Below are 24,862 nucleotides of genomic sequence, written 5' to 3'. Positions count from 1 at the left end.
AGCTAGAGGATGGGTGAAACCAAGTGGGTGAGGGAGGGGTTTGAAGAGAGCAGCTGGGAGGTGATTGGTGAAAAGGGTGAAGGGCTGAAGAAGGAATCTGTTGGGAGAGGAGAGTGGGCCATGGGAGAAAGGGAAGGAGGAAAGGCACCGGGAAAGGTGAGTAGAGGTAAAAGGGAGCCAGAGTGGAGAACAGGCATAGGGGAATGAGAAAGATTACCATTGTTAGAAAAATTGATGTTCATGCCATCAGGTTGCTCCTCGAACTTAAGTGACCTTGTAAGGTAATATAATTGGTGGAAACGTACGTAATTCACAACCACTGACATTGAATTGGAGTCCACTTTAAGAGGCTGATCTGGCATAATTATGTAAAGTACTTTTACCACGCTTTGTGTTCAGTGTTTGGAATTCAGTAAAGAAGTTGTTACGTTTTTCTTAAACGTAAACCCCTCCAGCATTTTTATTTGATAAAACCTACAGTCTTGGCAGTAGAGGCCAAGAACTGACATGTCAGAACTGGAGTTGGGAATTGGAATTAAAATGATTGGGCACCAGGAGATCATGCTTGTTGTGGATGGAGTGAAGACGCTTGATAAAGCAAGCATTCTCTCCCCACCCCCCCCAATTTACACCAGGTCTCAATATTTTAGAAGGGGCCCTATCAAGAGCACTGCATACACAAGACAGATTCGTAGTTGAAGATTCATTAGCTCACCTGGAAGGACTGTTTGGGAGGCCCTAAATGGAGGTGAATGTGCAGGTGCAGCACTTATTCTGTTTACAGGGATAAGTACAGAGAGGAGATAACTGCTTGCAGGGGAGGGATGAACGGGCAAGGGAATCACAGAGAGTGATCCATGCTGAAAGCAGAGAAGCTGGTGGGGAGTGGGGGTAGATGATGTGTTTGGTGATAGAATCCCATTGCTGATGGTGTAAGTTGCAGACAATGGAATGGTGTGCTGGGTGCTGAGGCTCATGGGATGGTGGATAAAGACAAGACCAGTGATCTCTGTTAGGGTAGCGGGAAGATGAGATGAGGGCAGATGTCCAGGAAATGGAGATGTGAGTGAGGGCAGCATCAACGGTTGTTGAAGGGAATCCTTATTCTTTGAAGAAGAAGAGCCGCTGATGTCCAGGAAAGGAAAGCCTCATTCTGGGAACAGATGCAACAGAGCTGAAGGAACTGGAAAAAATTAATGGCATTTTTACTGGTGACATCATGGGAAGAAGTATAGTCAAGATGGCTGTGAGAGCCAGTAGGTTTATAAAATGTCAGTAGACAGTTTCTCTCCAAGAGATGGAGACAGAGGTCAAGGAAGGGAGAGTGGACAATGTGAGAATTATTAAGTTCTTCATTGGTGCATGAAGCAATTGGGGAGCATTACTAGAAAAGGCTTGGAATATGGACAATGAAAAGGCAGGCTTAGCTGAGGCCCATGTAGATGCCCGTGGCTATACTTCGGGCTTGGAGGGAAGTGGGAGGAGCTGAAAGAGGAAATTGTTGAGTGCAAAGACCAGATCCGCCAGACAGGAGGGTAGTGGTAGAGAGGGGAGCTGGTTGGGTCTTTTGTCAAGAAAGAAGTGGAGAGCTTTAAGGTCTTCCTGTTGGAGGATAGAAGTGGACATCCATGGTGAAAATGGATCCCTATTGCAGTCATTTCAAAGACAGCATTTACTCGGATTGAGATCTTGGACTTGTCATGGAGGAAACTTCTTCCCACTAGCTTGTTTGAGAGATCTTATGATGAGACTTTTTGCCAAAGGCTTCCATTGTTGCCTCTTTCAGAATCTGAAGGGCATTCCTTGCAGACCAGTCTGACTGCTCGGAGCTAATTGCCTTGGTTTAGTAGGCCATTTCAAAGATAGTTTAAACTTAGCCACCGTGGGAACAGTCTGGAGCCAAAGCCTGGATGGACTTTATGGGGGGAAAAAAAACAAAAATAAAAAATCCTTCCCTTAAGGGAAGAAGGTGCCAGAGTTTGTCATTGAAACGTCAGTTATAATCAATACTTGTACCCAGTTGGAAGCCTGAGAAGAGAATAAAACTATTACAGGCTACCAATATGCACTAAGATACTATGCAAAATATATATTTTTCTCCTTTCAGTGCAGTTTTGCTGAGTACCATAATTCAAATCTAACCTGGCCTTGGTAACATTGAGATGAACAAATATCTTTCAAATGCGTTGCATACTCGGGGAGAACAATATCTGTCTATTGAAATTATTCCTGAAGTAGGTAAAAATAGTAGAAGCATAAGCATTGGCTAACCAGATGGATTGATTGTAATACAACCAGCTCAGGCAGTTTAAAATGCAAGTTGAGTTTTTGTTATCGGGAGCTCTAAATGTTTTCAGTGTGCAGTGCGCAAAAGAATCAGTCAGGTTTGATATCACTGATTTGTTGTAAAATCTGTTGTTTTGCAGTAGCAATACAGTGTGATACATAAAGAAATGCTCAAATTACAATAGGAAATGTATTTAAAAAGTACAAATTTCAAAGTAAATTTATTAGCAAAGTACGCATATTTCACTATATACAACCCTGAGATTCATTTTCTTGAGGGTGTACTTAAAGCTATAGAATAATAACCATAACAGTCAAAGAAACCACCCAACTTGGGTGTTCAGCCAGAGTGCAGAAGACAAGAAACTGCAAATATAAAAATAAGTAGTAATAAATAAAATTTAGAAAACAAGATGAGTCATTGGAAGTGAGTCCATTGGTTATGGGAACACTTCAGTGATGGGGCAGGTGAAGTTATCCCTTGTGGTTCAAGAAGCTGGTGGTTGAGGGCTAATAATTATTTCTGAACCTGGTGGTGTGGTTCCTGAAGTTCTTGTACTTTCATCTTGATGGCAGCTGTAAGAGGGCATGTCCTGGGTGGTGTGGATCCCTGATAATGGACGCTGCTTTCCTGCCACAGCATTTCATGTACGTGTGCTCAGTGGTTGGAGGCTTTACCTATGATGGACTGGGCAAAAAGAGAGCAAAACTGGGGTTGGGCTCATGGTCCGTTCAGAAATCTGATGGCAAAAAGCATGAAGCTATTCCTAAAATGTTGAGTGTGTTCCTCGGAGGAAACGTGGATGCTGCTTTTGAGTTTGCTGCATCAGTTCTTTCCAATGTTTCACAAGTAGCTAAACAGTCTAGAATGGTTTACAAATTGATTTTCATTTGCCGTGCCAAAGTATTAACAAGATTGTTACGTATAATCTGCAGAGTCTACTCTGTTGAATTGGCTTAACTTTCAAAATAACAGGTCTGTATTAAATCTTGTTTCTTCCACCCCCAGATGGACAATCCGGGCTCGCGTTACCAATAAAAGCCAGATTAGAACGTGGAGCAACTCCCGTGGAGAAGGAAAGCTATTTTCTATCGAGTTACTGGATGAGAGTGTAAGAATCCTTCCCAGCATGAATATTTCTGTTCAATCGGTTTTCTGCTTTGTTCACTCACCAATAGGGGGTGTTTTTGCCAAACAGCTTCATCTGCACCAGCCAACCTTGCAATGGGCAGCAGGGGGCAATCTTCAGTTGGTGCTTGAGGGAGGTCATTCTCAAATGGTAACCAAACCAATCCATCTTTGTTTGGTCTGTTTATACTTCTCATTCTAAGTCAACCTATTGATTGAGTTGATGGACTTGGGTTTTATTAAACTTTTAAAATTGTATATTGATTTGTTTTTAAAAAAATTTATTAGCCACGTTAGATTCATCATTAAAGCTTTTCAGAAGGGGTGGAATTAAGTTCTGTTTAAAATTATTGTTTGTAATAGATTTTCAAATATTTGTTTATATGTTCACGGGCTGCACAGGCCAGAAATTTCACAGCCTGGCACCAGGCTGTCCCAGGCTTCTTGAATACTTGCCATGATCTGATTTTTCTGTGGTTGGCACAACCTGCACTGATCCTACATTAAGTTTCAGGCCATCTTGGTGATAGCAGTTAACGGAGGGGTTTGGAGCTATTCTGTAATTGATTTGACAAACCGCCTTTCAAATATCATTTTCATACTGCCATGCTAAAAATAACAGCAAAAAAAAATCGAATACTTGTTAGCTGATCCAGTGTCTTTGCCTGCCTGCTCTGTTTCTGAATGCTAGTGCACATACTGCATTAATGTATCCCTGATGCTTTAGAATAAAATTTTTACGGCTATAAAAATTATCAGTTAACTCTAACTATATTTTCAAGAGGAGCTTTTAACCCTTCTGCTAATACTAGAATGGTTTTGAGTAATGTAATTATAATGGCCTGTCACACCGTTTTTGGGGAGGGGGGAAGATTTTGTAAATTGATTTCAGCTGCAGGCAGCTTGTGGATTGAGTGAAAATGTTTTAACTGACAAGTGGCATCTGTTCAGAACGCATGGCAGAGCAGTAATGTAAATCTTAGTAAACTCTGCTTATCTCACCTGAAATCATAATATGGAAATAACTCGTAATACTCCATTTATTATTTATCCTGATTGAAATTTTATTTTGAAAGAAGTCTTTCCTCCGACTGAAAGATTAAAAAGAAAATGACTGTTCCAATTAAAATGTGCATCTTGTAAGGCTGGTGATGAGACTCCATGGTTGTACTCATTGCCATGGTAATGGGCTGGCATGGCTAGATATGTAGCCGTGCCTGGCTCTTCCAGAAGATCAGAAGGTGCTGCTGCTGTTCCAGTCCTAGATTGGGACTTCTGGCTGGAGAAACCACAATTTGAACAACACAGCCATCTGCCTCCGCATTGCTTCCTTGGCAGGAGGCACTACTCAAGCTGTTTCCGAGGCACAACCTGTTTGATGTCTTTTCTTCTCTTCCAACTTTATCCTCACCTTCCAGTGTATTTGGTGCTCAAGGTATGAAATGATTGAACTAGAATCAAACCACAATCTGTCTTTCCCAACAATCCCAGTTCCACAAGATGGAGGAGCAGAATTAGGCCATTCGGCCCTTCAAGTCTGTTCTGCCATTACATCATGGCTGATTTATTAAACCTCTCAACACCATTCTCTTGCCTTCTCCCACTAACCTTTGACACCCTGATTAATCAAGAGCCTTTCAAACTCTGCTTAAATGTAACCAATAACTTGTTCAACTGTGCAGCAAGAGGTTATAACTCCTACTAAGGGGCTGGGATCCTTTTATCAAGAAGTGAGAAGGCTAATTGTATGATTTAATTAATAGGGTAAACATTAAGAAGCTGACTGTCTAGTGGCATAAGCACAAATTTGGGGATCTTAAATATACACAAGGGACAAAACAACAGGGCAGGCTGTTGGGGCTAATGGGAAAGATGGGAGGAGGCTTGTGTGTAACAGTAGTACTTGGAATGAGCTTCCCCCTTCTATTTCCCCACTCTGGCCTCGTACCTCTTCACCTGCTTGTTTTCTCCCTCTGGTGCCCCGCCTTCTCTCCTTTCTCCTAGTCCACTCTCCAGTCAGATTCCTTCGTCTCCAGCTCTTCACCTTTTCCACCCACCTGGCTTCACCTATCACCTTCTAGCTATCCTTCTTTCCCCTCCTCCCACCTTTTTATTCTGGTGCCTGCCTCTTTCCTTTCCAGTCCTGAAGGAGGGTCTCAGCCTGAAACATCGACTGTTTATTCACTTCCATCTAAGCTGCCTGATTTGCTGAGTTCTTCCAGCATTTTGTGTGTGTTACTTGGAATGAGCAGCCTGTTTCTCTAGATGAGATGCTCTAAGGATATGTTCATCCAGTCCTATAATTTATTCTAAAGTTTGTTCCTTTTGTGTCTTGAATCCTGCTGCGGTGACATTGAAGTTCTATCTCTCATAATTTCTGAAGTTTTAAATTATTTTTAAAGGCAGTATACACTGCAGAAGTGCTTAGTTAAAAGAACATAGTCTCCACTAAACAGTTGACCTTAGACCCTGAAAGAACTTGTGAGATGAATTTTGTTCTTGGCTCTTCCAGTAATTTTCATTAATTATTCAGATTGTGATCATTAGTGAGGCCAACATTTATTGCTTATTCCTGATTGCTTTGCTTTGTGGTGAAGTGTCTTAAATTGATGCTGCCCAAGTTGGGTCAGTACCAGCAGCACTTTGTCCTAGTGACGATAAAGGGAAGGGCAAGAGGGCACTCTGCTAGTAGCTCGGGACATTGTGCAATTTGGAGGGGATTGGTGAAGTAACTGCTTTCTCATGTGCCTGCTGACCAAGTCCTTTGGAGGTGGTGGAAATCGGTCAGGAAAACGTTGCTAAGGGAGACTTGGCAAGCTTTAGAACTGGAAATGTACACACTTTACAACCACCGACATTAAGTTGGGGTTTTACTTTAAGAGACTGATCTGACGTGGTGATGTATTATGTGATGTATTCTGTAACTGCTCTTCATGTTCAGTTTTCAGAGTTCAATTAATGAGTTGTTAAGGTTTTTCATAAACCTAAAACTCCTTGCATTGTTTTATTTACAAAAGCCTACAGTAAAAGTTTAGAGTGGAAAACGGTGTGCCATCAAGTTGAATAATTTTTCCTCAAAAGGATGTCTAGCTTGTTGAGTGCTAATGGTTCTGTACACATCCAGGCAAGTGGAAGAACATTCCTCTTCCGATATGCCTTGTGAAAAAGCTTTGGAGAGGCAGAAGGCAAAACATTATCTGGCTGGATCATTTAAATTTCTGGTCTGTGGTTAGGGACCCAGAATTTCAATTTGGGTGTGATAAAGCCATTGAATATCATGGGAATGTCATTTGAGCCCCTTTAGGTTAAGATGGCCATAAATGTGACACGTACCCAGTGTAATCAACTGCCTTATAATTTTGTCACCATACTGGTTTTAATCAAATACTATTCATCAATGAACATACTCATGTTTAATGCTGTGATGAAATGAACATTACTGATAAAACGGTTGAAGGTGATCAGGGAGAGAACACAAACCTGAATATCTCCAATATCCAATGCTGAGATAATTGACCTCCAAACTTTGTTGTCATCTTTCTCTTCACCATACTTGATATGCAATATTCTAAGGCTCAAACCATTTCTATTCCCATTAACTGCAATTTTACAGGGATTTCTTAATACTATTTCTAGTCAAATGGTGATTGAAAACTTAAATCTGAATAGTTAGATGAGAATCCTGTTATCTATTTTTGTTGCTATAGGAAGTACAAATAATTTGTCTAATTTTGGTTCTTCCAATTGCATATTTAACAAACTGTAATAAATTACAGATGAGGTTAATATTTCCTGGAGCAATTTGAATGTTAATACAATCAAGATAGAGGAATGAAAATGTCATGTTGGGAAGGCACCTGAGTCTGATAATCCTTACCACAGTATGAGATTCTAAATGTATTAGCAGGGTTTTGATTAATCCAACAAGGTAAGAGCGTGGAAGTAAAGTTGCATACTTAGAATTTACATCCCAGAACTGTTCTGTGCAGGTGTTTATCTTCAGAGGAAGACTCCACTTACTGTAATTACTAATTCCAGCTGCTCTCTTCAACATCTAGTCTTGTGTATAAATCAAACCACCTCTCGCATATCTGAAATGTTTCACCCATTCCCCATAGAAACAGATGGACTAGCTGACCAGTGGGATTTCACTGTATGACTCGGGTAGGGTGCCTTGTATAGACACTACTTGATTGTTTTGAGTTCTCTTGAGTCCAGGCTGAGGGTGCCATTTTGGGTGTGGTGGACACTAGGTGTCAGTGCAAGCTATCTCTGAGTTATGAATGCCCAATTTATTGGCATCGATAAAGAGGAGTAAGCTCCTGATTATTACATTCAAAAGACTTGTCTATATATGTGCGCTAATTTGTTTCTGTGAATAACAAGCAGTTTGCTCCTTCTCTCCGCTTTTAGTAATTGTTTTCGTCAGTCTTGTGTGCTTTTGATGCCATTCATTATGGTAGTGTGGAAGTATGGTTACTGTGTCAAGTGACCTTTGTGTATTTACTGAGTTGCAAAATAATGAACACATGGACATCTATAAAACCGACCCTGTATATTATGCAGGAACAACCTGCATTTTGGGCAGTTTAATGCAGATATTATAAAATAAGTGGTTCATGTTTTAGTTGTTTTATCTGCTGAAGGAAAGCTCTAGTGGCATATAGATGTCCTGTCATGCCTTTAAACTCTCTTTAAAAAAAAAACCATGCCAAGACACTTTCTTTAAACAGCGTCTTCCTAACTGAACTCCCTAAATTCTCATCATTGCTGATAAATTCCTCTTAAATCCTTTAATATGATCTGTAAGTGGCTAACTTGCATTGATGCTTTTGTACAAATTTCTTTTTTGCTTTTATCTATGACAGCTGATATAATGCAAGTTACAAGTCAATAGAGAAACTAAATAATCCAGTGCATTTATAGTGCACTCCTCTGAAATCTAAGTAGGCTTGAAGTATTCTTAATGTTAATGTTCTAAATGTGTTCACAGTCAGTTTAACACCTCTCCCTGTGACGAACCTTGATGTATTACTTATTCTTGCTGTTTTGAGTTCGGCATTTAAGCATTTTGACACGGTTATCAACTGAATTATAATTTTTAAAAGTAGATTCTATGCCTTTCATAAACCTTCCAAAAATTGTTAGCTTCTATCAACCTGAACTGTTAGTTCTGTTTTCCTGCACAGATGTTGCTGATTGGTGAATGTTTCTGGCATTCAGTTTTCACTAATTTTTTTTTTAGAATTTGCTTTAAATGGTTTTTCGTTTGTTGCTTTTAATATGCTGTATAACTGCTACTCTAATATCTATATAGCTTCATTCACATAATGGATCTGACAGATTGCAACATTAGCAGTGTTATAATACCTTTTCTTTTTTTTTCTCTTAAAATGTCCTTGCTTTTCACAAATGCTGCTTTTAATTTTTGTAAACCACTTTGGCACTGCTGTGTGAGGGAGAGGAAAATGTTACTTTGAATAATCCAGAGATATTCCATTGCTACTAGGAACATGCTCCATCTTAATTAGAAGTTTCCAACAGGAAGATTTAGTGATCAGGTCTGGATACTGTCCTTTTATGCACTAGTGATGGCAAGGATCAGTACTTTAGCTTTTGGAAACTCTGGTCGTTATTTGTGCTCCTTTAAATTATTTCTTATTCCCTCAATTTCTACCATTATTTGCAAGAAAAGTATGTTATCCATTGGAACATAGAGTACAGTGCAGAAACAGGCTACTTGGCCCACACTGTTGTGTTGAACCAGCTTTAAAAAAAAAAGCAAATCAAGCAATCAACACTAATCCCTCCTACTGACATGTGGAATAATCCCATGGAATTACAGGGAAGTTACTAGCGTGGGTGAAGCATTGGGTGGTCGGCAGAAAACAGACTGGAATGAAGGGATCCTATTCTGGCTGGCTGCCAGTTAGCAGTGGAGTTCTGCAGCTTTTTATGATGTTTGTCAATGATTTGGAATATGGTATTAATGGGTTTGTGGCTAAATTTGCTGATGATACAAAGATGGGTGGAGGAGCAGGTAGTGTTGAGGAAACAGAGACTTAGATAGTTTAAGGGAATGGGCAAAGATGTGGCAACTGAAATACAATGTTGGGAGGTGTATGGTCATGCACTTTGGTGGAAAAAATAAACGGATAAACTATTATTTAGATGGGGAGAAAATTCTAAATGCAGAGGTGCAAAGGGACTTGGGTGTCCTTGTGCAGGATACCCTAAAGGTTGACCTCCAGGTTGAGTCGGTGGTGAAGAAGGCAAATGCAGTGTTGGCATTCATTTCTAGAGATACAGAATGAGAGCAGGGATGTGATGTTGAGGCTCTATACGGCACTTGGAGTATTGTGTGCAGTTTTGGGTTCCTTATTTTAGAAAGGATATGCTGACATTGGAAAGGGTTCAGAGAAGATTCACAAGAATGATTCCAGGAATGAAAGGGTTACCGTATGAGGAACATCTGGCAGCACTATGCTGTAGTCCCCGGAGTTCAGGAGAATGAGGGGGATCTCATAGAAACATTCTGAATGTTAAAAGGCCTGAACAGATTAGATATAGCAAAGTTATTTCCCATGGTAGGGGAGTCTAGGACAAAAGGGCATGACTTCAGGATTGAAGGGCATCTATTTAGAACAGAGATGTAGAGAAACTACTTCAGTCAGAGGGTGGTAAATCTGTGGAATTTGTTGCCACGAGTAGCTATGGAGGCCTAGTCATTGAGTGTATTTAAGGCAGAGATGGATAGGTTCTTGATTAGCCAGGACATCAAAGGGTATGGGGTGAAAGCAAGGGAGTGGGGATGACTGGAAGAATTGGATCAGCCCATGATTGAATGGTGGAGCAGACTCGATGGTCCGAATGGCCTACTTCTGCTCCTATATCTTGTATATCTTATTGTCTTATGGACACAGAGTCCATATCCCTCCATCTTCCTTGCATCCATGTGCCTATCCAAATGTCTCTTAAAAGCCTTTAATGTGGCCTCAACCACCTTACCAGGCAGCGTATTCCAGGTATCCACGGCTCTCTGATTAACAAAATTTGCTCCCCACGTCCCTGTGAACCTACCCCTTCTACCTTTAATTCATGCCCTATGGTATTAGTGAACTTGAGGCGGGAACAAACTTGCATTTATTTTGAATATTTTATGTTTTTGTTTTAAATGCTCAATACAGCAATATCATTTTGGTTATTGCCGTTCTTTTAAAGTTCACTATTTAATTAGAGTAAAACTGATAATTTGGCACCCTTGGGTCTCTGGTGCTGGACTAAGTTTCACAACCATTGATTCACATTATTGAATGGCACACTTCTATTCACTTTTTTTTTTAAAAACTTGTTTTACAATGGCAAAATTAGCTTTTCAAGTAAATTTGGTAAGTTTACAGGTAGCAGGAAGTGCAAAAGCTCTCTGATGTTTAAAGCTCTGGCCCTCACCCAGCCCAACAATCCAGAACCCCAGCACCAGCCACTTTGAATCCACAGGACTGGCTGAACATGCTGGAACTACTCATTGCCCAGATGTGAACTGGTGATCAAATAAGCCAGATGCCAAACAATCAGATATCACAATATTGGAATTTTACTACGCTTTGGTAATGTTGATTTTGATTTCAATGAACAGTCTTAAAAATAATGTTGGGTTTGTACTTCATTACACAAACGGAATGTGATTTCACTGTGCTGGTGACACTCACACTGCGATTTCTTTGTCTTGGCCAAAACAGAGACAGTTCCTGATGGAGGAATTATGTTTTACACACAGTTGGAGCACTGTGGCGAGGAATGAGATGAAATGCCGTTGAGTCGGCTGGTGGTTATTAATGGCTACGATAAAATTTAATTAATTTTGCAATTAATTCAAACCAGAAGTTTTCGTTAAATGGATGCAGAGTCCCTATTGATTTGAATTGCTTTGTTTTGCAGGGTGAAATTAGAGCCACAGTTTTCACTGACCAGGTGGATAAGTTTTTCCCACTCATTGAAGTGAATAAGGTAAAGATACTTTTAAAAAAAATATATATATATATATATATTTATAGCATCATTGCTGAATTTCTGAAGATTGTGCAATCATTGTACCACACCCGCTGAAAGATATGGCAGATTTGTAAATTGGATAACTTCCAAAGTGAAGGCGACTTTGGAAGGGGGGGGTGGGGTGAAGAAGAAAGATATAGTCACATTGGAAGCAGTGCAAAGGAATTTAACCAGACTAATTCCTGAGAGGAGAGGCTTATCCTACCAAAGGTTTAGGCCTGTGCTCCTTAGAATTTAGAGGAATGGGTGTTTACCTTTTACGTGAAAGATCCTAACATGGTAGATGTTGGGATGTTTTCACCAGTGGGAGTGTCTGAAACAAAAGAGGCGTAACAACCAGGGAAGGGACTGCTCTTTAAAACCGAGGTATGTAGGAATTTCTGCAGAGGGTCCCAGCTTCTGTAGCTTTTTCATCAGGACTGCAGGAATGATGGTCTTAAATACTAAGCTATAGTAGTGTGAATCTTGTGACAAAATGAAATGTCCAACTGGAAATTTCAATATTATTGCAAATGTTATAAGTAACATTTCTTGGGGGGAGAGGGGTTCTGGCTCTATCCAACATCACATTTGTGTTGGTGGACTTCCTTGGAAAGCCAGAAGTACACAGTTAAATGTCTAAGGGGGTGGGTAGAGACCTTGGATTCTTTTGTCTTGTGCCCCAGTACCTCATCATAAAAACAAATGGTGGTTTAATGATTGGGCAACAGAATTGAAGCTGAAATTGAGAGTTAAATTCTGAAGCCTTGCTCCAGTTGACTGCATTGGAGCTACTACTCAGATTAGAATATAAATCAATGTGGTTTAAAGAGTTTTTCATTCAACTTTACATAGAAACATAGTTTATAATGGAAGCTTAACAATGAGACAATGTGACTTCAGAATCTTAAAGGAATCACACATCTCAGTTTAGTTATCCTCTGTTCTTGGCTCGTCCAACCAGAAGTTGAGTTGTAATATTTGTCTTGTGTATTTATTCGGAAAATGATTCCTCTTTGGAGTTTAACTCCTGGAATAATGAGTTACAACGTGAAAAGAGACTTGAGGGTAGTGAGGTATTTTTTTCAGAGTGAAGGTAAAGGAGGTCTAAGGCTTGAAGCAGTCAAAACAGAGGTGGATTGGATCTATCACTGCCATTACTAAAACAGCAGTTACTATTTGGGTACTGACTATGTATGTATCACTTTAAAGGAATTTCATTAAATGTGAAAAGGAAAAATAAGAGGCTGAAAGGATATATTTCTAGAGAAAACTAGTGTGGCAATGGATGGAATAGACCAAATGCTACCTTAATGATTTGTCATTAATCTTTAATTTGCCTTTCCTATTGTAAATCAGAAAGCAAAGATGAAAGTTTTCCATCTGAATAAAAATTCACTTTATTAAACCTAGAAATGGTTTTTAATATAAAGTGCAAGATGAGTTTTGTCAAAAGAGCTGCTTTAATTATTTCCCAAAAGTTTTCTTGTGGGCGTCTGAGTTTATTTTAAAATATTTTCATGTTCAGATACAATTACCAGGAAAATGCTTTGGCCTTGAAATCATTATCCAGTGTTCATTAATTTCTACTTGTGTGAGCTAATGCAGGAAGTTTAAATACACTACAGTGATAATGAGGATGTTATGTTATGGACGAGCTGCTTGACCATTTTTTTTTCCATTCCACCTGCTTTCCCATGGAAAGAAAATTGCAAGAGATAAAGTGATGTGAGCAATTATGCTCACTTGAACAAACTTTCACCTCGTGCTGTGCAGATAGTTGGTAAATTATTAAGTTGGTTTATTGTTGTCACACATACAGCAGTACAGTTGGGGAAAAAAACCTTGCATTCTATCCATACAAATCAATTGATTACAATGGTGCATTGAAGTAGTAGGAAGTAAAATAACAGTGCAGAATATAAAGTGTTACCGTACAGAGAAAGTGCAGTGTAGGTAGACTTTATTTATAACCTGCATGCAGGTTTTCTATTCTTTCAAAAAATGAGAATTGGAGGTGTAAGATCCTACTTTATTAGCAGTGCAAAAACAGTTGCGTATAAATGTGAACTCGTTTTGTCATTCCAGGTATATTTTGTGTCAAAAGCAACTCTGAAGACTGCCAACAAGCAGTACACATCTGTGAAGAATGATTATGAGATGACATTTAACAATGAAACCTCTGTGATCCCTTGTAGTGATGGAGATGACTTGCCCACAGTACAATTTGAGTTTGTACCGATTAATCAGCTTGAAAGCAAGGACAAGGATACTATGCTCGGTGAGGGTTTTCTGTTGGGGGATATTGGTGCAGGGCAGTAATTTGTAATGAATCACTAAAGTTCTGCGTCTGGTCACTGGATGGTGCTGTCTGGAAACAAGTTGACAAAAATTCTTTGGACGTTCCATCTCAGTAGTCTCTGTTAAAACAATTTTATGTGTAGGTTGGGATATGGATTAAATTGATGGGAAATAATTTGGCAGCTTGATCTGGTAAAACAGAGAACCAGAAGTACCATTGTGACTTGAATCAACAGTTTTCAATACATATTGTGAAGTATTAATTCCTTAGACAATTTCCATTGTCTTTATTAGAATTTTTGTTTGTATGCTGTACTTAATTAACATTTTTTTACCTTTTTCTCCAAAAAAATCTCATTTCAGATATAATTGGAATCTGCAAGTCGTTTGAAGATGTCACTAAGATAACAGTGAGGTCAAATAATCGTGAAGTATCCAAGAGAAATATTTTTCTGATGGACACGTCTGGGAAAGTTGTCAGTACTACGCTGTGGGGTGAAGATGTAAGCATCTTTATTTTCCAGAATTGAGCATCAGTTCTGTAGAACTTGTGATATGAATATTCTTGCAGCTGAATTTATGATAATCAGCTATATTCACTGAACTCTGTGCATACTTTGTGCTACAGACTTTGAGGGCAGCAGTCTTCTGATTGTATCTTAAACTAATTTTCCAAGGCAGGGTTGGGACAGTGTTGGCATAACGAGGAATTTCTTACCTTTGCATCTCTTACTGATGCCTGTCTTCCATCAGAATTAAGTCATTGGAAGTTAACTTCAAGCAATCTCAACCGGAGATGGTCTTGCTCTGTAATACAAGGGAGAATATAACTAATCACCAATCAGAATATGGTTTATTGTCACTGACTTACGTCGTGAAATTGCCCCACTGCCTTATGGCAGCCTCAGGAGAGACGAAGGCAAGGGAAGTAAACCCAGACAAAAGATCTGGAATGGCACCACTAAGCTGGCTGGGTGTCACCGAATATTCTTCTGACAGCCCTTGCGGCCAAACTGGTGCCAAACGTATTGCGTCACTTTCCTTTGGACTGCACTGGTGAGGCCAAGAGGCGGATCTTGATGATGGGGGGGGGGGGGGGTCCCAGGATCTTCATACCTTCCACTCAAGCTTGTGCCCTGAAGAGGTCACTCCAGTGCTCCATTGTTGGAAAATGCATGATCATGCACTATGGTAGTGAAAAAGGAAGGGTTCTGGTGTAGCATAGCGGTTAGCTCAGAGCTCGTGGAGTTCAGTTCCAGCGCCGTCTGTAAGATGCTTGTATGTCCCAACCCATGAACGTGTGGGTTTCCTTCAGGTGCTCCGGTTTCCTCCCACAGTCCAAAGATGCATGGACATGCAATTTGATAGTAGAAATAAATGTGCGGACTGTTTTCTGAATGGGGAGAAAGTGCACGATTCTGAGATGCAGAGGGACTTGGGAGTCCTTGTGCAGAACACACTGAAGGTTAACTTGCAGGATGAGTCGGTGGTGAGGAAGGCAAATGCCATGTTAGCATTTTTTTCAAGAGGTCTAGAATACAAGAGCAAGGATGTGATGCTGAGGCTTTATAAGGCACTGGTGAGGCCTCACCTTGAGTATTGTGTATAGTTTTGGGCCCCTCATCTTAGCATCAGAGAGGGTCCAGAGGAGGTTCACGAGGGTGATTCCAGGAATGAAAGGGTTATCGTATGAGGTACTCAATGGAATTCAGAAAGTGGGGGGGGGGGGGGAATTCATTAAAACCTTTTGAATGTTGAAAGGCCCAGACGGAGTAGATGTGGTAAGGATGTTTCCCATGGCAGGAGAGTCTAGGACAAGAAGGCACAGCCTCAGGGTAGAAGGGCGCCCTTTCAAAACAGATGCGGAGAAATTTCTTTTGCCAGAGGGTGGTGAATTTGTGGAATTTGTTGCCACATGCAGCTGTGGAGGCCAGGTCATTGGGAGTATTTATGGCAGAGATTGATAGGTTCTTGATTGGACACGGCATCAAAGGTAACGGGCAGAAGGCCAGGAACTGGGTTTGAGGAAAAGGTAGAAGATCAGCCATGATTGAATGGCAGAGCAGACTCGATAGGCCAGATGGCCTAATTCTGCTCCTATGTCTTATGGTCCTTTGAGACAGGCAGATGCCATCATCATGTCATGAGGGAGGCCACCAAGAGACCTATGATAACTGGAGGAGGAGTTGTAAGCTTCAGTGGCTGAGGTGGGGGAGTAATCACAGCTTTATGAGAGAGTAGCAAAGAGAAAAAGCCATTGTTAGAAAAAAACTCTCATGAAATCTCAGCTAGAGTTTTCCAGAAGGCATACAAGAGATCCTGAAGTCAGCTGGAAGAAGGTTCTATGGTCTGGTGAAACTAAAATTGAGCTTTTTGGCCATCAGACTAAATGCTATGTTTGGCATAAGGCAAGCCCCACGCATCATCAAAAACACATCATCCCTATCGTGAAGGATTGTGATGGTTGCATCGTGCTGTGGGGATGCTTCACTGCAGCAGGCCCTGGAAGGCTTGTGAAGGCAGAGGATAAAATGAATGTCGCAAAATACAGGGAAGTCCTGGAGGAAAACCTGATGCAGTCCGCAAGAGAACTGCGACTTAGGAGAAGATTTCTTTTCCAGCAAGACAATGACCCCAAGCATAAAGCCAAACCTGATGGTTGAAGGGTAATAGCTGTTGGGCTGAGGCTAGATCTTTAAAAATGTTGACACCAGGTACTTGAAGCAACTTGGTGATTTTTCTAAACCATTGCTTCAATATTATTTTACCACATGTTTATATACTATTATAGGTTCTGTTGAATAAAATTTCAATTTGTAACATGTCCTTTTTGCAATCAATGCTGATATTCTAGCTTGCAAGAATATCAACATCAGGACATTTGTTTTAAGGATTAGACAGGGAATATGGATTATATGTAGCAGAATTGATAGTACAGTTCCAAGTGTGTTCTGACATGCAATACAGGAGTATAATGGATGCAGAAATAAGATAAACAGATAGGGGGCAAAGGGAGAAAAGGCTTTGAAAAGAAACACACAAATTACTGGAGTAATTCAGCAAGTCAGGTGGTATCTATGGAGGGAAATTAACAACTGATGTTTAAGGCTGAGACCTTTCATTGGGACTTATTTTTATTTGGAAATAGCAATGGGTAAAACATTAATTTTTCAAATGGAGCAGATTTCAACTGGGGGATAAAGTGAGTTTGAGCTGACAGACTCAAGTAGACTGTGGGTAAAAAGATGGCCAATGGATTGTAATTCCAATGGGATTTAATTTTCTGACAGGAAAAAAATAGGGAAATAAAATGTTTTTAAAATGTCAGTAGTTGAGGAATCGTCCATATCCACGGGAGTGTGGATGTTATTGTACGTGCATTGTAGGACAATGGTGCTGGCTCAGTGAGCAGTTTGGAAAACTGTGTGTTTGCTGCAACACAAAGATTGAAAATTGTGTAAGGAACGTCATGTTGAACAATTAACACAGTTGTATGCAGAATTTGACATTCCATTAAAGAAACGGATTACCATTGTCAACATGAAGGGACATAGTAGTTTAAAGAAAGAATTTGAAGGTGAGGCTTTTGTTATTTTGGAATAGAGTGCACAATGGAGTGCCTATAAAGCAGTATACATCCTGTACCTATTAAAGTAGCCACTGAGCGTATGCTTGTGGTCTTCAAGGTTTGTATTGTGCATTCAGAAAGACTCTTCTGCACACCACTGTTGTAACATGTTATTTGCATTATTGTTGCAATCCTGTCAGCTTGAACCAGTCTGGCCAATCTCCCATGACTTCTCAGTAACAAGGCATTGTCGCCCACAGAACTGCTGCTCACTGGATGTTTTTTGTTGTTGTTTTGTACTATTGTACTTGAAAATCCTAGGAATCCGCAGTTTGAGCTATTCAAGCCACCCCATCTGGCACCAAGAATCATTGCTCGGTCAAAGTCGCTTGGATCACATTTCTTCCCCATTCTGATATTTGGTCCAAACAACAACTGAACCTTTTGACCATGTCTGCATGCATCTGTGCACTGAGTTGCTGCCACATGATCAACATGATGAGATTGTATTAACGTAAAGGTGTGCCTCATGAAATGACGAGTTGTATACTGATGTATTATTTCCACTGATTAGTGAGCTCCTGATTTAAGATTACAAACAACCCCTACTTTCTGGGAGAGGGCTGCAGTCCTAGAAGATGGGCTGCATTGCTGTTTTCTGTACTTAAAGACATACCATGTGCGTGTCCGTCGAGAGACAAATGTTTTGTAGCAAAATGTTTATTTCTTTTTACATTGTGTGAGAAGGACTTTTATCCTGCATGTCAAATGGACTGAATGTTGGCAACTGGGTCGAGTAGGGAGAATGCTGTGGTGACCTGGAGGAATTTGGTTGAAGGGTCTGTTTCTGTGCTGTATTACGCTATGACTGTGGTTCCATTGACATGCCTGGTTCCACAGTCTTCAAAGAAAGTTAGAAACTTATGTTTTCTTTCCCCCTAGGCTGAAAAGTTTGACGGATCAGGACAGCCAGTGGTGGCCATTAAAGGAGCCAGACTTTCAGATTTTGGTGGCAGATCTCTATCTGTTTTGTCGTCCAGCACCGTCTTGATTAACCCTGACATTCCAGAGGCTTTCAAACTAAGAGCATGGTGTGTATTGTGTTCGCTTTCCTTGAGTATTGTTAATATTAAAATGTTCTATGTTTATATTATATGAATCAATGTCTTTGCAATTTTTTTTTTTTTGAACTTGTACTGAATCTCAGTATAAATCTACCTGATACTGGAGTGATTTGCTTTTCATGTTCAGTAATGCATACACAATGCTGGAGGAACTCAGTAGGTCAGGCAACATCTCTGGGGAGGAATGAACAGTTGATGTTTTAGGATGAGACCCTTCATCAGGACTGGAAAAGAAGAGGTGAAGAAGCCAGAATAAGAAGTTGGGGTGGGGGGGGGGGGGGGGGGGGAAGAAGGAGTACACACTGGCAGGTGTTGGGTGAATCCAGGTGAGGTGGAAGGAAGGAGGGTGGGGGAGAAATGAAGCGAGAGGCTGGGAGGTAATAAATGAAAAAGATAAAGAGCTGAGGAAGGAATCTAATAGGAGAAGAGAGTGGTCCACTGGAGAAAGGGAAGGAGGAGGGCCAGCAGAGGGTGGTGATAGGCAGGTGAGGTGAAGAGAAAGGGGTAAGAGGGAAGCCAGAAGTTTATATTCAGTAGTTTTGGTTATGGTATCTAACTTGTAACAGGCGCCCTATTGAAGCTATTTCACATAAATATGTTTGCCTAAGTGAAAGAAGAAAGAGGAATAAGCTACATGTCCAGAATTTGTTGGAACTGTGAAATAGAAAATGTAATCAGATGTTGTGCCTGGTAGATAAAGTAGAAGCTTTTGATACTGTACATCATCTGTTGAAAACAGTTTATAGAAGTAGCTGTGCAGTACCACAGTCATCCAGAGTTACACATGCAAAATGCTGGAGGAACTCAATAGGTCAGGCAGTATCTATGGAGGGGAACAGACAGCTGACGATTTGGGCTGAGATCCTTCATCAGGGCACACCACGATCATCATATTGTCTTGTACATTTGATGCTAAAAGCAGCTTTTACTGGATTGTTTCTATGGAGTTCAGTTTTCAAGCCATGTGCTCGTGAAAAAGGGGCACGCATAGGCCACTCTGCCCTTTGGGCCAGCTTGCCTTTCAGCAAGTCTGTATCTGATCTAATTGTAACCTGCTGGACTTTCTCACCTTAATGTTTACCAAATTCCTTATCAAGAACCTATCTATCTCTACCTTAAACTCTGCTTCTAATTCCAAGAACCTGTGCTTGTCTTGCTGGCTTTTTATTGTTGCCCACAGGAACTAATTTTATGAATAACACAAAGCCAAGAACAGAAATGCGCCTCCCTTATTTCAGAGTAACCGGCAAAGTTATTGAATTTTGCATCAAATTTTACAACTTTAAACAATGAGTAAAGGGAATTGATTTAATAATCTGAATTGCATTTTTGGATTAGATCTGCAGTTGGCCCATTTGTTTGGCCAGTAGGTCTATGAAAAATGCCTCCAACTAGCAGTTGGTGTCAATAGTGAAAGTCTTTACTGTAGTTTCCTATCAATAATTCATCTTACAGGCACACAACACTGGCTGTTTTATTTATCCTCTTGCTTGCATGCAACAGTGGGGGTAGGAAAATTGTTTGCAATTTGTATAATGCATTATATTGATGTAAACATGGAAATCAAATGTGCAAATGATGCTGTCTTATTTTGGAAAATGCACTTAAAGGGTACATTAATATTTTGGAGCCAGACATTTTAAAATTTGGATGACCCTAATGTGAACCCAGCTTTACTGAACATAAGTGTGATTGTGAAAGGTTCTAGTGGTTTTATTAATGCTGTTGGCACCAAGCTGTGTCCATTCCTAATGGCTTTTGTAAGATCTGTTTTCGAAAGAAGCACAGATTATATGTGTGTAGATCAAATGTTAGCTAAATTGATTCAAGTAAATTAAAATTATTTCATCTTAAATTTTATACTGAACATTTTCCAAGTTAGTGGTGGTAGATTTTCGTATTTGGCATGCTGACTTGCTGCTTGATGCACTCCTAGATCTGGTATTACACAGTCTAAGCTGAGGACTCAGCTCCATAAAAGTATGACTGACTTTTTGTAGGGAGCATTGCCCGCTGTTGTTTTCCACAGCCGTGAAACCCAACAAACCAGGTAGAGGTTCCTGCTGACTTGTGGACAGTTTTATGTTGTGAATTCCAGGGATTTGGGTGATGATCCATGAGACTAGCATTGTGCCACCTTGACTGGCTTCATGCACTGGTACCCAGTGATAAAAAGCTGCCTTTTATTTACCATCATCTATATATGAATAAAAACAACCAGTCTTTCGTGGATTATGTGTGCTGAGGAATGTATTTGAATCTGTAAAAGGAGTTCTTTCATATTGAAGTTGCACTGAATTTCTTTTCTTCCTTTCTCTCCCACCCCCTGAAGAATTTTTCTGGGCACAACTGGGGCAGGTCTTCCTATTTATTGCATGATTGTGAAGACAGTATGTAGACCTTCAAAAACTAGACTTGCTCATGAATGCTGGTTGGACAGAGTGCTGTAGGATGCTAGTGCCTGTAGAGACATGTTGCATTAAAGACTCGATGTCATAGGGCATGAAGCAAATTGTTAACAAAGTCGTGTTATTTCCCCCCATGGTGCTCTACATCATCTGCTTGTGTCAATTGCTCTTGGCCCTTCATGTAGATTAAATTTGCCATGTAGTCTGTCCAACATGGGCTTTCAAGAATGATTCCTGGAATAAGAGATTTTTTCCTTTACAACCTGGAACTTGAAAGACTGTAGGTGATGTGTTAAAGTTATAAAATGTTTAACTTCTGAAGCCTTCAGAATGTTTGAATGCTTAGCATATTCAGGGCTGAGATAGATGGTGAATTCTTTGCCACTAGTAGAGAATGTGAACTTGTGGTTATACCACAATCTTACTGGATGGCGCATCAAACCCACGGGGTGAATGGAATGCTACAGTTACTACGTAGGAGGTTTCTGATGGTCAACTGTTTGAAATGTCAGAGAAATGCAGCTATACTGGTGTCCACCAGTTTCTGAAAAATCTTTTGGACTGTAGAAGCAGTTAACAGCCAGGACTTGCCAGTCCTTCCTCGCTACTCCTCTTTATCACCTCTCCACTTTCAACCCTGATTTAGGGTTTTGACCCAAAACATCGATGCATTTCCTCCCAACAGAAGCTGCTCTGCCTGCTGAATGCTTCCTGCAGATTGCTTGTTGAGTCAAATCTTACCTTATTGTTGTAATGCACATCTCCACTTAAAATATCATTGGTTTGAAGTATTCTCGTAGATTTAATGCCCTCTTACCAAGTTTTTCTTTTTAAAAGGTTGATGTCTACATCTGGCACTTGTTGGATTAAATGTGACTGTTCACGTGTGTTATGTTTGCTGTGCAGGTTTGATACTGAAGGCCAGGTGATGGAAGGAACATCTATTTCTGATATGAAGGGTGGTTCCACAGGGGGGAACACGAACTGGAAAGTACTACTTGAAGTTAAAAATGAAAATTTGGGTCACGGAGATAAGGTGAGTTCAGACGTGGGTTGACAGGAGCCCCAGCTTGGTAGAATAGTATTCCAAATATTCCATTGTCAATGTTATTTTGTCTGGCATTTCTGTTGAATGCTTCTAGTAAGTTGTATGACATATTCAAAGCTTTTGCTATGCCAGAATGCTATCATCCAGCTTTTTTTTCCTTCCTCTCCCTTCAACTTTACTTGTGCCCTTCCCTCCTGAATGTTATACTTGGTTTTTTTTAAATCCGCATTTTCTATGTATGCCCTTGCACATTATTTTCTTGATGGAGGCAGTTTGGAGTCTTGCATGTTTGTTTGAAGAACCTTGTAGTCCTACTGAATCATTTTTTTACTTCAACTGCTTTTTTTAAAATCCACCCATCTTTTAAAAATACCTGGTGCTGATATCTGGCAGGCTGGCATCAAAATTAAGTTTTTCCAGATTAGTTTTCAGCTAATAAATTGATTGGGATATCCCGTAGGGAAGTGCTACATGGATTGTTATGCTTAATCTCATTCCATTTGATTATTCTTCCCCCTTTTTGTTTAAGAACTTGGGATACGTAATATCAAGTAATCCAATCCAGCTGACAGGTGGTGTGTTGGTTAAGTTGATGATGTGATTAGACTGCACTGGAGAGCAGACTGTATTCCATCCTGAGATTCATTTTCTTGTGGACATTCACAGCAGATGCAAAGATCCACTACAGAATCAACTAAAATCAATAGAATCAATTAAAGGGTTCAAAGGAAGTTCACAAAAATGATTCCAGCATTGAACAGCTTGTCACACGAAGAGCGTTTGATGGTTCTGAGCCTGTATTCTCTAGAATTCAGGCTTCAGTGAGATCACCCCTTGTTCTTACGTTGAATGGTGAAAGGCCTCTCCCACCATAGAAAACATCCTCTCCACATCCACTAAGACCAGAGGACACAGCCTCAGAATAGAGGGTGTCCCTTTAGAACAGGGATGAGGAATTTTTTTTGGCCAGAGGGTGGTGAATCTGTGGAATTTGTTGCCACAGGGATGTGGAGGCCAAGTCTTTATGTATGTTTAAAGCTGAGGTTGATAGATACTCGATTGGTCAGGGGATAAAGTGATACAGAGAGAAGACAGGAGATAGAGTCTGAGGAAAAATGATGACAGAGCAGACTCAATGGACCAAATGGCCTAATTTGGCTGCAATATCTTATGCTCTTTAAAAACTACACACAAACAACGGCAAGCAAGCAATGTGCAAAACAAAACTGCAAATACAGAAGAAAGTAATGATTAATAAATAATACTGAGAACATGAGTGAAGTTATCCATACTCATTCAGCAGCCTGATGGGTGAAGGGTACTGACTGTTCCAGAACCTGCTGGTACGGGACCTGAGGCTCCTGTACCTCCTGCCCAATGGCAATGAGAAGAGAGCACATGGAATTGTAAACTCTCTTGAGGGTTCATGATCAAGTTTTTCAGCATTGGTATTATGGAGCAGATTATTGACATGGGGCAGCAAACCTGAAATTTTGTGTAACTGGTATTGAATGTGGCATTTGATTCATGATTTCTTGTTGCTCGGTAATTCACTTGAGGCATATTATCTGTACGACGGCACCTGATGCAGGGTTCCTATATCTCTCAGCACTATATTCTGAGGGAGTTTTGTTCGTCATAATTGGTTCCTGTCAATCTGATACCTGGCAGCTGTTTGAAAATCTAGTCTATAAATTTATCAACTCAAGATGAGATTTTTAGTATTCAAGGTTTAGCTTTTATTTTGGGGAGAATGAGCTCATGATGATGCAGGTTGTTATATAAGTCTGCTTTTGATAAGTAGATATTTACATATTCTCAACATAAAACCAAAGTGATTTAACAGTTGCTTCAAAATTCAACTAATTTATAATAAATTGGAGGGCCGTTGTTTGTTACTGCAGCATGTTATACTTTGCCTCTGGCTCTCATCGGTGCTTCCTTGGCTAATGTACATTCTGAAGCATATTTGGTAGTTTTTACAGATGCCTACTCCTCTAATTCCATTAAAGTTTAAATATTTTTTGAAAAACTTCTCCAAATAAGCTCCTTAAAATTTGTTATCCAACTTTCCTCCAGATAACTTGGTAAAAAATGCGTCCTGATCAAGGGTCATGGACTGAAATTTCAACTGTTTATTCTCCTCCATGTATGCTGCCTGACTCACTGAGTTCCTCCAGCATTCTGTGCGTGTTGCTGAAGAATTCCAGCATCTGCATATTCTTGTATTTAACTTTGTAAAATAAATAAGCGTAAGTTAATAGGCCACAGACATAGGAGCAGAATTATACCATTCGTCCCATCGCATCAGCTCTGCCATTCGATCATAGCTAAATTATTATCCGTCTTAACCCCATTCTCCTGCCTTCTCCCTGTAACCTTTGACACCCTTACTAATCAGAAACCTCTGCTTTAAGTAACTTGACTTCCACAGCCGCCTGTGGCAACGGATTCCACACATTCTGGCTAAAGAGATTCCAAAGATATGTTCTCCTCTTCAGTTGTGTCCTCTGGTCCTAGACTGCCCCACCATTGGAAACATCCACTCCAGGCCTTCCAATATTTGATAGGTTTCAATTAGATCCTTCATCATGCTTCTAAACTCCAAGTGCAGTCCTGAGCCATCAAACATTCCTCATATGTTAACCTTAAAGAGTTGGCCCAGTGTGATTTATTGAAGTCTGTTAAATTGCAGACAGACAACTTTATATTTGTTTCTCTGCTATAATTGTAGACATTGGTATTAATAATGGATGAAGTTGATACAAGTGCAGGCTAAGTGATGGGGCTGCGGGAAGTAGTTTTATAGATAGAAAATCCATGTAGGTGTGGTGTTATTGCTTTTTTAATGCTGTGCGCCCCTAACTCTGATTGAACTTTTTCCACTTGGGTTGGTTTATTTCATGGAAGATATTAATTGTACTCACGCTTTGCGGAGAGGATAAATCAGAAATTTTTCCAAACCAC

General features: G+C 40.2%; 1 protein-coding gene across 1 annotated transcript in view; it reads left to right on the top strand.

Moving 5' to 3' along the window:
- Positions 1–24,862, top strand: part of rpa1 (replication protein A1) — a 91,449-nt gene that overhangs the window by 50,180 nt on the left and 16,407 nt on the right. The window contains exons 8-13 of the mRNA XM_073053184.1: positions 3,296–3,398; positions 11,354–11,422; positions 13,535–13,727; positions 14,111–14,250; positions 18,258–18,406; positions 21,754–21,883. Of these exons, the coding sequence (XP_072909285.1) occupies positions 3,296–3,398; positions 11,354–11,422; positions 13,535–13,727; positions 14,111–14,250; positions 18,258–18,406; positions 21,754–21,883 (784 nt within the window). The remainder of the gene's footprint in view (positions 1–3,295; positions 3,399–11,353; positions 11,423–13,534; positions 13,728–14,110; positions 14,251–18,257; positions 18,407–21,753; positions 21,884–24,862) is intronic.

This window comes from Hemitrygon akajei, chromosome 8 (genome assembly GCF_048418815.1).
Source record: "Hemitrygon akajei chromosome 8, sHemAka1.3, whole genome shotgun sequence".
NCBI lineage: Eukaryota > Metazoa > Chordata > Chondrichthyes > Myliobatiformes > Dasyatidae > Hemitrygon > Hemitrygon akajei.
The sequence above is the reverse complement of the archived record's forward strand: the minus strand, read 5'-3'. Positions and strand labels throughout refer to the sequence as shown.